Source organism: Acomys russatus, chromosome 29 (genome assembly GCF_903995435.1).
Source record: "Acomys russatus chromosome 29, mAcoRus1.1, whole genome shotgun sequence".
NCBI lineage: Eukaryota > Metazoa > Chordata > Mammalia > Rodentia > Muridae > Acomys > Acomys russatus.
In genome coordinates, this window is record NC_067165.1 from 12,884,909 (window position 1) to 12,897,196 (window position 12,288).

General features: G+C 44.8%; 1 protein-coding gene across 1 annotated transcript in view; it reads left to right on the plus strand.

Annotated features, from left to right (window-relative positions):
• Positions 1 to 6,005: 6,005 nt before the first annotated feature.
• Eif2b3 (eukaryotic translation initiation factor 2B subunit gamma) overlaps positions 6,006 to 12,288 on the plus strand; it is a 67,981-nt gene continuing 61,698 nt past the window's right edge. The window contains exons 1-2 of the mRNA XM_051171271.1: positions 6,006 to 6,109; positions 11,031 to 11,188. Of these exons, the coding sequence (XP_051027228.1) occupies positions 11,041 to 11,188 (148 nt within the window). The 5' untranslated portion in view covers positions 6,006 to 6,109; positions 11,031 to 11,040. The remainder of the gene's footprint in view (positions 6,110 to 11,030; positions 11,189 to 12,288) is intronic.

Consider the following 12,288-nt stretch of genomic DNA (forward strand, 5'->3'; position numbering starts at 1 on the left):
ACTCCTTATGTAGACCAGGCTGGCCACAAGCTTGCAGCAGTACTGCCTCTGCCACCCAAATGCTGAGGGGCCCTCTGATGTGAAGGGTTTTCTGCCATTACCTGCTCTGGGGCATCCTGTGGGTTGCAACTGCTTTCCTCGTTAATAAGGTAAGATCACTCTCATTAAGTTGCTGTGACTGTAGATGTGTGGTTTGTGACCGCGTCAGCAGTTGTATGATCAGCTTTTTTGTTTTGTTTTGTTTTGTTTTTTGTTTTTTTGAGACAGTGTTTCTCTCTGTAGCCTTGGCTGTCCTAGACTCACTTTGTAGACCAGGCTGGTCTCGAACTCACAGTGATCCTTCTGCCTCTGCCTCCTGAGTGCTGGGATTATAGGCGTGTGTCACCACCACCCAGCTATCTCTTGTGTTTTTTAAAGAAATGAAAATCCCAAAATTGTTGGACCCTACAGCTGGACCCTTATTTTATTCAGCTATATCCCAAGAGCCTAACGTTGTCCTCGGGCAGGAGACTAGGCGACTGGAGTGGGGAGTAATTCTGAGCAGGCATTGGCTGTAGGCACTGAGTAAATACTTGTTGAGTGGCTAAACAGAATATGACCTCAAAACCATATTTTCCAATTAAAAGGGACAGGACCAACAGTCTGAAACATGATAAAAGTGGGGAAACTACCAAATTAATCAAATTAGTTCTTTAAAATCTGGTCCATCAGCTTAGAACACCAATGTCCATATCCTTGACCTTCAGAGTCACCGATGGTGGGCATCTTTGTGCGAGAAGAAGTCCTAGATATGGACGCTCTTGCCAAGCACCTAATAGTAACCAACACAGCATCATTTGCTCTCTAACTCTGATTGTCCTCTGGGCAATCACCAGGCTCATGTGCAAAAACTAAGTGGGAAGGACTTTAGTTCCTGCAATTAGTGGTCAAGTAGTTTCTTTTCTCATTCTTTTTTTTTTTTTTTTTTTTTTTTTTTTTTGGTTTTTCGAGACAGGGTTTCTCTGTGTAGCCTTGGCCATCCTGGACTCACTTTGTAGACCAGGCTGGCCTCGAACTCACAGCGATCCACCTGCCTCTGCCTCCCGAGTGCTGGGATTAAAGGCGTGCGCCACCACGCCCGGCTCTTTTCTCATTCTTATCACTCACTCGGTGCTCTAAAAAATAACAAGTCTTCAGCACACTGACAAGCCCATAGCCAAGTGGAAGAGATGAACATTATGATGTGGCCAGCAAATTCCCAAAGAGGGCTCTCTGGCGGACTGTGCAAAGAATATTTGTGAGCCAAGGCCCAACTTTGGAAAGGTTTCTTTTGGCTCACACTGCGAAGAATTTGCCCTCTTGAGCTTACCCATCCCATATGTATATAGTATGTGTTTGAGTACACACACACACACACACACACACACACACACACACACACACACACACATACACCCCTTGGGAAAGAAATGAGATATAGCGGGGCTCAGTGGCACAGGCCTGTAATCCCAGAACTTAGGGAGGACAGAGGCAGGTGGATCTCTGTAAGTTTGAGGCCAGCCTGGTCTACAGAATGAGTCCAGGACAGCCAAGGCTACACAGAGAAAACCCTATCTTGGGGGGGGGGGGGAAGAAAAAGAAAGAAATGAGACATAATCACTTGTGAACATTATAAGAAACATCTTTTTTCTCTTTTTTCGTTCATTGGTTCTTCAAGACAGGGTTTCTCTGTGTAACAGTCCTGGCTGTCCTGGAACTCACAGAGAGCTGTCTTGTCTATGCCTCCTGAGTGCTAGGATTAAAGGTGTGTACCATCCTGCCAGGAAGAACAACTCATTTCTAATGAACATTTATAAAGTACCTCCTGTATATTTGATATATACTAATATGCATGAGGCTGATCACATGAGAATAACATGAACTGACTTAGAAGGAAACTAGAGGGGGCTGGAGAGATGGCTCAGTGGTTAAGAGCTCCACCTGCTCTTCCAGAGGTCCTGAGTTCAATTCCTAGCAACCACAGGGTGGCTCACAACCATCTATAATGTGATCTGATGCCCTCTTCTGCAGATAAAGCACTCATATAAAATAAATAAATCTTAAAAAAAAAAAAAAAAAGAAGGGAATTTGAGGAGGTGGTATCAGTGGCCTGGGCTCTGGTCTAGTTTTCCCATCGCCAAATAGGATATTGAAGGAAAATTGCAGCTAATTAAATATTATTCACTTAGCACAACTTGGGTCCTGGGAAGAAGGGAGCAAATAAAATATAGCCCTTATCCAGTGTGACAAAAAAGACATGAAGAGACCTGGAGGGATGGCTCAGCAGTTAAAAGCACTGGCTGCTCTTCCAGAGGACTCAGGTTCAATTCCCAGCGCCCACAATCATCTGTCCTCCAGTTCCAGGAGACCCAGTTCTCTCTTCTGGTCTCTGGATAGCAGCCATACCTGTGGTACACAGACATACCTGTAGGCAAAACACTCACACACATAAAACTAAAAATTTTTGTTGTTCTGGGGGTTTGGGGTTTTTTGTTGTTGTTGGTGGTGGTGGTGGTTTTGTTGGTTTTTTTGGTTTTGGTTTTGGGGGTTTTTTGTTGGTTTGTTTTTGAAACAGGGTTTTTTAGTGTAGCCTTGGCTGTCCTGGACATTTAAAAAAAATTTTAAAGTCTTCTCTCATATATTGCATCCGGACCACAGTTTTCCCTCCCTCCTCCCTGCCCTCCTGCCCTCCCAGCCCCTCCCCTCCCTTTTCCACTCTTCCCCAGATCTCCTCCTTCTCCTTTTTCCTTCAAAAAAGTAAAAAAATAAAAGCAGGCCTCCAAGGAACATCAACTGAACACAGCATAACAAGGTACAATAAGACCAGGCACAAACCCTTAGATAAAGGCTGGATGAGGCAACCCAGTAGGAGGAAAAAGGTCCCAAGTGCAGGCACAAGAGTCAGAGACACCCCCAGTCCCACTGTTAGGGGTTCACAGAGCACCACTCTACACAGCCATAAGGTATTCGCAAAGGACCTAGCTCAGACCCACACAGGATCCGTAACTGTACTTCGACCTCTCATGGCCCCTATGAGCCCTGCTTAGTGGACTCTGTGGGCTGTGTTCTTGTGGTGTCCTCAATCCCTCTGGCCCCTACAATCCTTCCTCCCCATCTTCTATGGGTTCCCCAAAATTAATTATATTAAATCTTGGCCCTTAAGTACGTGCCTTTTTAACAATCCATGTAGTGAAATTGTGTGTGTGTGTGTGTGTGTGTGTGTGTGTGTGTGTGTGTGTGTGTGTGTGACTTCTGTGCATACAAAAGAAACCGGGCAGTCAGCTCCAAAAAAAGCACTTTGAGTTGCAGCTGAAATGACTGTTTTCCCCCCAGAGGACATTATACTTACTTGAAATTAAAAAGTGACTAACAGTTTACAAAAATAAAGCCAGTCACTTCCAGAAAAAGCCACTGACATTTATTGCCAATAATAGTGTTTGAGCTTTCAAGAAAATTTCAAAAAGCTTGCATCTCTCCTCGTAAACTTGCCAGCTTCCCAATATCTAAGGGCATTTCTGATCAGATTGATGATAATATTAACACATGTGATTTCCAAACATTGTGAAAATAAGTCAGCTTTCAGAAAATCTGCATTACTTTGGGAGCTAACATTTTACAAACGGTCAGTATATCAAGTTGGAAAATCATGTGAGTAAAGTGCCCACCCAGAGTATAAGAAATCACAGGTCTTGGGCTAGAGAGATTGGGCTCAGTGGTTAAGAGCATTGGTTGTTCATCCAAAGGTCCCGAGTTCAATTCCCAGCAACCACATGGTGGCTTACAACCATCTGTAATAAGATCTGGCCTGCTGGCATACATGCTGGCAGGAGATTGTGTAATAAATAAATAAATAAATAAATAAATAAATAAATATATAAATAAATAAAAAGAAATCAGAGGTCAGGTAACAGACATCTGTAATTCTAGCTAGGCAGAGGTAGGTCACAAGTTGCAGACCACCCTGGGCAACTTAGACTCCTTGTGTTTCAAAGTAAGAAGTAAAGGACTGTAGGTGTGGTAGCTCACACCTTTAATCCCAAAACTATCAAATAAATAAATAAATGCAAAGAAGGGACATGCAAAATGGCTCAGCAGTTAGTGGGGTACATGCTTGCTGCCAAGCCTGCAACCCAAACTCCAACCCTGGAGCCCACACGATAAAAGGAGAGAACCTTGACTCTCCAAGTTGTCCTCTGACTTCTTCCACACACATGCCATGCCGAGCACACCACTTAATAAATATTAACATTTAAAAGACGAGGGGCTGGAGAGTTGGCTCAGAGGTTAAGAGCACTGGCTGCTCTTCCAGAGGTCATGAGTTCAATTCCCAGCAACCACATGGTAGCTCACAACCATCTAGAATGAGATCTGGTGCCCTCTTCTGGCCTGCAGGCAAATGTCGTATACATAAATAAAACCTTTAAAAAAATTTAAAGAAGATAAAAAACATAAAGAAGGCTGGGAATGTAGCTCAGTGGCAGAGCTCTTTCCTACGTTCAAACCTCAATAGCACAGGCGTGCGCACACCCACACACAAACCCACAAAACACAAGTACTGTAGTGAAATAGAATATAAAGTACTAACTTATATAACTTTGAAACCTGAATGGAATTAACCTTTCAAAAACTACCACCTCTATCAAGGAAGAATATCTATAGTTATCTGAAAAGGTTCAATTCCCTCACCCTTTTCAATATGTCTAATGAGGTCATACCTTCATTAGATAATTCAACAGGAAACATACGTCACGGGCAGGAGAGACGGCTCAGCAGTTAAGAGCACTTGTTGCTCTTTTGGAGGACCAGGGTTTGGTTTCCAGTACCCACAGAGCAACTCACTAGTGCTGGTAAATCTAAGGAGAGGGGACCCGACACCCTCCTCTGACCTCTACAGGCACCAGTATGCAGGTGGTGCACATATATAAAACATTCATAAACATAAAATATCTACAAAATTTTTAAATTGTTTTAAAACACCATACACTACACCTGAAGGGAAAACAGAAAGCCAAACATCACAGATTTGGGGGCAGGTTTTGTTTTTGTTTTTGCTTCTATCTCTATCTATCTATCTATCTATCTATCTATCTATCTATCTATCTATTTAATTCAAGACAGGGTTTCTCTGTGTAGCCTTGGCTGTCCTGGACTCTCTTTGTAGACCAGGCTGGCCTTGAACTCACAGAGATCCACTTGCCTCTGCTGGGATTACAGGCCTGCACCACCCATGCCTGGCATCCTCATCCAAATTTATTGACCTCTTGCCTTATTGTTTTGCTAAAGTTTGCTGATACAGTAGGGATATCAGGCGTCTTGCACATTGGAAGCCTAGTCAACCGTTGGCCTGCAAAGAAATTCCTCGGTGTTTTTTTTTTTTTTTTTTTCTGAGACAGGGTTTCTCTGTGTAGCCTTGGCCATCCTGGACTCACTTTGTAGACCAGGCTGGCCTCGAACTCACAGCGATCCGCCTGCCTCTGCCTCCCGAGTGCTGGGATTAAAGGCGTGCGCCACCACACCCGGCTTCCTCGGTGTTTTGTTTTGTAAACTACTGAATCTGCCAGGAGCGTTGGCGCACGCCTTTATTCCCAGCACTCAAAAGGCAGAGGCAGGTGGATCTCTGTGAGTTCAAGGCCAGCCTGGCCAACAGTGTGAGTTCTAGGACATCCAGGGCTACACAGAAAAACGGCCTTGGAAAACCAAAACAAGCAAGCAAAACCCAAACCCCACGGAGGACCCGAAATTTGCAGGACCTTGGGACAAGATATACAATGGCAGCTCCCAAGCGGAAGAGACTGGAGGGGACACTCAATGAGCACTGGCGATTTATGAATGAACGTAAGGGCAGCGATACAGAGACCCCCTACCATAGCTTGTGGACAGCACGGTCTCCAAGACGCCCCGCACTGCCAAGAGCAAGGGCGTCTCTGCCCTCCGCCATCTATCACTCGGAGCTCGTCCCTCCTACCTGGGGGCCCGCCCACGCACGTCACATCGAACTGCTCGGCCTCCGCGCGCCTGCGCCATTGGCCTGTCAGGCAGAGGCGGCGGCGTGGGGAGCGCTGGGAGCGGCCGCGGCGTGCAGGGAGCTGAGGTAAAGCCGGGGCTTGTGCGGTGCCTGGCGGTGCACGGGCGGGGTGAGCGGCGCGCGGGTGCTGGAGAGCCCCGGGTCCTGTGAGGAAGGCCAGCTCGCCGAGTAGGGCTCGAGTGGGCAGACGGGCTTCCGAGCCCTTGCTGGACCCGGCCGTGGAACCATGTGTCCCAACTGGGAGACTGGAGACTCCAAGCCAACCAACCACCTTGTGCAACAGATGGAAAAAACTGAGTTTCGGAGAGGGAAGGTTCTGCTCGAAGACACACCAAGTGAGCACCGGACCCCCCTTGGTTCCGTGCTGACATTTTTCCCCCTATCTTTTTTATTCATCCCACGTTTATCTGGACTCAAGGCAGGGACTACAAGGATTACAGTAAGGCCCCTGCCTTTAGGCAGCGCTCAGAGGTTTGTTTGGCAGACCAATTCCGATGCAGTGATCGGTCTTTTAAAAAAAAAAAAAACCATTTAGGACTTTGCTGTGCGGAAGGCATGAGTGATCCGCCTCCTGTAAAACTTGGGGGCTGGTGAGACGCATCGCTTTAATATCGGTCACGACGGCGATATTAAGACTTTTGAGCCAGCCTAGCATTATGATTGGTTAGGTTTATAATTACTCCTGTTTCTTAGTTGCATTTTTAAAATATTATTATTAAACCCAGGGGTTGAGAATAGGGACTGTCATAGGTTCTAGCCCTCTGGGTTCCAAATGCCTTTTTGTTTCGTACACAGTTCTCTTAACTCTAACGTGGGGCTGGCTGTTGGGAGGGTCACAGATACGCTTATTCCACAGACAGCCCCCAGCATCAAGGGCGAGGCATTTCATCATCTTAATAGGCGTTTAAATGCATGCCTGCAGTGAAGCTGTAAAGGCTGACAACCTCTGTATGTAGCATGGTTGAAGCAACTAGTGAAAAACATCAGTAGAGGGGGAAGGAAGAGTTAGTCGTGGCTTCATCCAGTGCAAGGTGTTGATTATTAGGCCCCAGGAGAAAACCATCCTAGGAAGCAGAAGCAGTAGACCCGCAGTTCCAGCCAACTAAGGTGGTAAGCCAGGAGGAGGCGGCTCACTTGAGCTCAGGAGGTAAGCATCAGTAAGATGGCCTCTAGAGGAATCCGGACCCACCAGGTTGCCTGTGCTGATCCACTTGAGGTCACATCTAGGAAAGGCCATCACACTCTGGTGGTGGCAGCTTAGTAGTATCTGTCCACTTTAAAAAAAAGACCTGTAGGGGCTGGAGAGATGGCTCAGAGGTTAAGAGCACTGACTGCTCTTCCAGAGGACCCAGGTTCAATTCTCCAGCACCCACATGGTGACTCACAACCATCTATAATTCCAGTTCCGGGGGGTGATCTGACTCCATACATGCAGGCAAAACATACACATAAAATAAAAATAAAATAATAATTTTTTTTTTTAAAAGAGGATATATAGACCCAGACTTATAGAACAGTGTGGTTCAGTGGATACAGTGGGTGTCCCATGTTCTGGCATCTGTCCAATGACATGAGGCATGTATATAGTGCTTGTGATAGGACGGGCATTACTTTGTGGAATTTGTCATCTGTATGTAGAATTGCTTTTTTATTCCTGTGCAGGGGATCTAGCCTAAGGCCGCATACGTACTAGACAAGCGGGCCCTGGTTTAATCCCGACAGTTTGGTGAAATTAAAACCATAAATACCTCTATTCTAAAAAGCCAAACAAAACAAGCCCAAGGCGTGGACACTGACGTGTGCTGGGGCATACAGCTGACACCTGGCAGTGCTAGAATCCAGCCAGCCCTGCTGCAGCGTCTGTGAGCATTGCCACCTTCTAAGAAGCGGGGAAACTGGGAGCTCTGTTGGGCCCTCGGCCATATCCCGTGTGAAAGGGAGAACTCGAACTCAGACCTTCGACTCTGAAGGATCTGGTTTCTTTTTTCATAATAATAGCAGATGTGATGGGAATTCTGCCATGCCAAAGTTAAGTTCCAGTCGGAGGCAATGATTTTGAGATTGAAATGACTACTTTTTTGGGTTTGGTTTGGTTTGGTATTTATTATTTTTGTTTTTTCGAGACAGGGTTTCTCTGTGTAGCCTTGGCTGTCCTGGACTCACTTTGTAGACCAGGCTGGCCTTGAACTCACAGAGATCCTCCTGCCTCTGCCTCCCTGAGTGCTGGGATTACAGGCGTGCACCTCCACGCACATAAGAGCCTTTACTTTGTTGCCCCGGCATACTGAGTATTAAATTCTGAGGTTTACTATTCAAATGTGTAGACTATGACTGAGTATTATTCTGATGAATGTAAAACATTTGCTAATTTGTTTTTTTTTTTTCCTGAACACTGAGTTTTATTCTTGGAATAAATAGCATAATTAATTTGTAAATAAAAAATATCTTCAGAGGGCTAGAGAGATGGCTCAGCGGTTAAGAGCACTGTCTGCTCTTCCAGAGGTCCTGAGTTCAATTCCCAGCAACCACATGGTGTCTATATCCATCTGTAATGAGATCTTGTGTCCTTTTCTGGTGTACAGGCCTACATGTAGGCAGAACGCTGTGTATGTTATAAATATGTAAATCTTTTTTAAAAAAAACTTCAGATGTAATCAGTTGGGATTCGTAATCTTTCAAGGCTAAATAGTTTATTTTCTTAGTTTTTTTGTTTGTTTGTTTGAGAAGATTTCTCTGTGTAGCCCTGGCTGCCCTCCACTCTATTTGCAGACCAGGCTGGCCTTGAACTCACAGAGATCCACCTGCCTCTGCCTCACAAGTGCTGAGACTAAAGGGGTGTTGCCGCAATCCAGCTTTATTCTATACCTTGACTTTGGAGAAAGGAGGTAACAACTTGGGTTGTTTCTGCAAGTTTAGGTTGCATTGTCAGCTTTCATTTGTGTTTAAGGAGTCATCTTTGTAACTGAGCTTATGAGAAGAGAGAGCATATGGCTGAGGCATTGGGAGAATCTCAAGTCTGGTTCGTGCTTTTCGGATGCCTGTGCGTTTTCAAGGAACAAGAGTTCTTATGTTAGAAATCCACTTGGTAACTCTTAACTCCTGCGGAATCAGAGCCAGGTTTACTTTCCTATAAAGCAGTGGTTCTCAACCCTCCTAATGCTGCATCTCTTTAATACACTTTCTCACGTTGTGGTGACCCCCAAACTATAAAATGATTTTGTTGCTACTTCATAACTATAATTTTGCTACTGTTATGAGTCATAATGTAAATTTTTGGAGACAGAGGGTTGCCAAGGGGCTTGACCCACAGGTTGAGAACCACTGCTATAAAACCAGTTTTCTTGGAAGACTTGGTGTTCTCTTTACTCTGGTTTACTGTATCTCAGATACATCCCTTTCATCGCACCATGGCAGTATATTGTAATTTGCTGAATTTGTTGTCTTCTTTTTTTGAGGGGGTATAATTTTTTATTTGGGGGGAACTATAATATAATTACATTGTTTTCTCAGTTATTTTTTTTTTCCCCTCTAACTCTACTCTTGTACTCTGTCTTGCTCTCTTTCAGATTCATGGCCTCTTTTTCTTTTAATTGTTGAGGGGTGTGTGTGTGTGTGTGTGTGTGTGTGTGTGTGTGTGTGTGTGTGTGTGTGTGTTTTCCACCTGCTCAGTCAGTATAATGTTACTTGTATGAGTGTGTTTTCAGGGCTGATCATCTGGTATTGGAAAACCAATCGGTGTGCACTATTTCTCTTGTTCTCAGCATTTCTTAGTTGCCTGTAGTGTTTTAGTTTGGGTTGAGGCCCTGTGAGCTTTCCTTCTCAGACGTTGGCATGTCTGCTGGTGTCATCCTTGTCCAGGTCTTGTTTAGACAGCCATTTTGGTGACACTTCATGTGTGTAGCTTCTCTGGCATATCTAGGAGACAGATCCCATAGCAAACTTCTTGTCCCTCTGTCTTTCTGCCCCTTCTTCCTTAATAATCCCTGAGCCTTAGATGCAGGATTTCCTTGCAGGTATTAGTTGGGACTGGGCTCTACAACTCTGTGTGTCTGGATCAGTTGTGGTTTTCTCTCATGGTCTGAGTCGTTTGCAAAGGGAGGCTTCCTTGATGAGGGGTGAGGACAGTTCTCTAGCTAGACCCTCAAGAAGCTTGTGGTTTTGAGACAGGGTCTCACTATATGTTTTAGTTTTCCTGGAATTCACTATTGGCCAGGCTGGCCTTGAAGTCATGCAGAGCTACCTGCCTCTGCCTCCCACACACTAGGAGTAAAGGCTTGCGCCACCACCACTGGCCCTTGAACTTGTCTTTTCTTTTTTCTTTTTAAGATTTATTTATTTATTATGTATACAGTGTTCTGCCTGTAGGCCAGAGGAAGGCATTAGATCACATTGCAAATGGTTGTGAACCACCATGTGGTTGCTGGGAATTGAACTCAGGACCTTTGGAAGAGCAGGCGGCGCTCTTAACCTCTGAGCCATTTCTCCAGCCCCGAACTTGTCTTTACTTAACCATAAACAACTCAAGGGCAAGGGCCAGATGTATTTAATTTCTATTACTCTACTTTTACTAAATTGGGAGCTAAAAGTCATATTGGTTAGAGAAGATGAAAAGATGATGTTTAGGGCTGGAGAGATGGCTCAGAGGTTAAGAGCACTGACTGCTTTTCCAGAGGTCCTGAGTTCAGTTCCCAGCAACCACATGGTGGCTCACAACTATCTGTAATGAGATCTGGTGCCCTCTTCTGGTGTGCAGGCACATACACAGGCAGAGCACTGTATACATAATAATAAATAAGTCTTTAAAAAAAGAAAAGAAAAGAAAAGAAAAGATGATGTTTAATCTTCAGTGAAGGAGTGTTTCTTGCTCTGGTAACTAAAACAGGAAGTGACGCATAGGGTGTAAGTGGGAACTACTCACGTAAATAAAGACAACCCACTACCGTGTGTCATTTGATGTATGTTACCCTCTCTTCCCCTGTGTTTGCAGGTTTATAAAAATGGAGTTTCAAGCTGTAGTTATGGCCGTTGGTGGGGGATCTCGGATGACAGATTTGACTTCCAGCATTCCCAAGCCTCTGCTGCCAGTTGGAAACAAACCTTTAATTTGGTACCCGCTGAACCTGCTTGAGCGTGTTGGATTTGAAGGTGAGCTGTGGCAAGCACTCGTAAAACTTTTAGTGAGTTTGATCCCAGTAATTTGTCAGCGTTATGAGAGTGAGAGAGATTAGATTATTTAAAGGTTGCTAAAGACTGGACTCCTGAGTTAGAGACCCAGGAGAACCCTTTTGCTATATGGGAAAAAAATGAGAGCATAGGCCTAAACATTGCTGTTAAAGAAGGGGTTCTCCAGCCGGGCGTGGTGGTGCACGCCTTTAATCCCAGCACTCAAGAGGCAGAGGCAAGTAGATCCCTGTGAGTTCAAGACCAGCCTGGTCTACAAAGCAAGTCCAGGACAGCTAAGACTACATAGAGAGACCCTGTCTCAAAAAACCAAAAAAGAAAAAAGGAAAAGAAAAAAAAAAAAAAGAAGAAGGGGTTCTCCCATAGTGATCCAAGATGGGTCCTATAAGGATATTGGAAAAATGAGATTGGGAATCTAAAGATTTATTTACTTATTTTATATAGATGAGTGCCCTATCTGCATGTACACCTGCAGGCCAGAAGAGGGCACCAGATCTCATTATAGATGATTGTGAGCTACCATGTGGTTGCTAGGAATTGAACTCAGGACCTCTGGAGGAGCAGCAGTGCTCTTAACCTCTGAGCCATCTCTCCAGCCCCTGCAAGAGGGCTTATTAATTGGGGAAGTTAGACAGATCTACAAATATTTTTGTACACTAGTCTGGGTCACATTGGTTTTAAGAGATTTTTATTTTTTAGTTTTTTTGAGACAGGGTTTCCCTGTGTAGCCTTGGCTGTCCTACACTCACTTTTTAGACCATGATGGCCTTGAACTCACAGTGATCCACCTGCCTCTGCCTCCTGAGTGCTGGGATTAAAGGAATGCACCACCACGCCCGGCCTTGATTTTTATTTTTTTAAAGATTTATTTATTCATTATGTATTCGATGTTCAGCCTGCATGTGTGCCTGCAGGCCAGAAGAGGGCATCAGATCTCATCACAGATGGTGTGAGCCACCTTGTGGTTGCTGAAAACTGAACTCAGGACCTCTGGAAGAGCAGCTAGTGTTCCTAACCTCTGAGCCATCTCTCTAGCCCAAGAGATTTGTTTTACTGATTTTCTT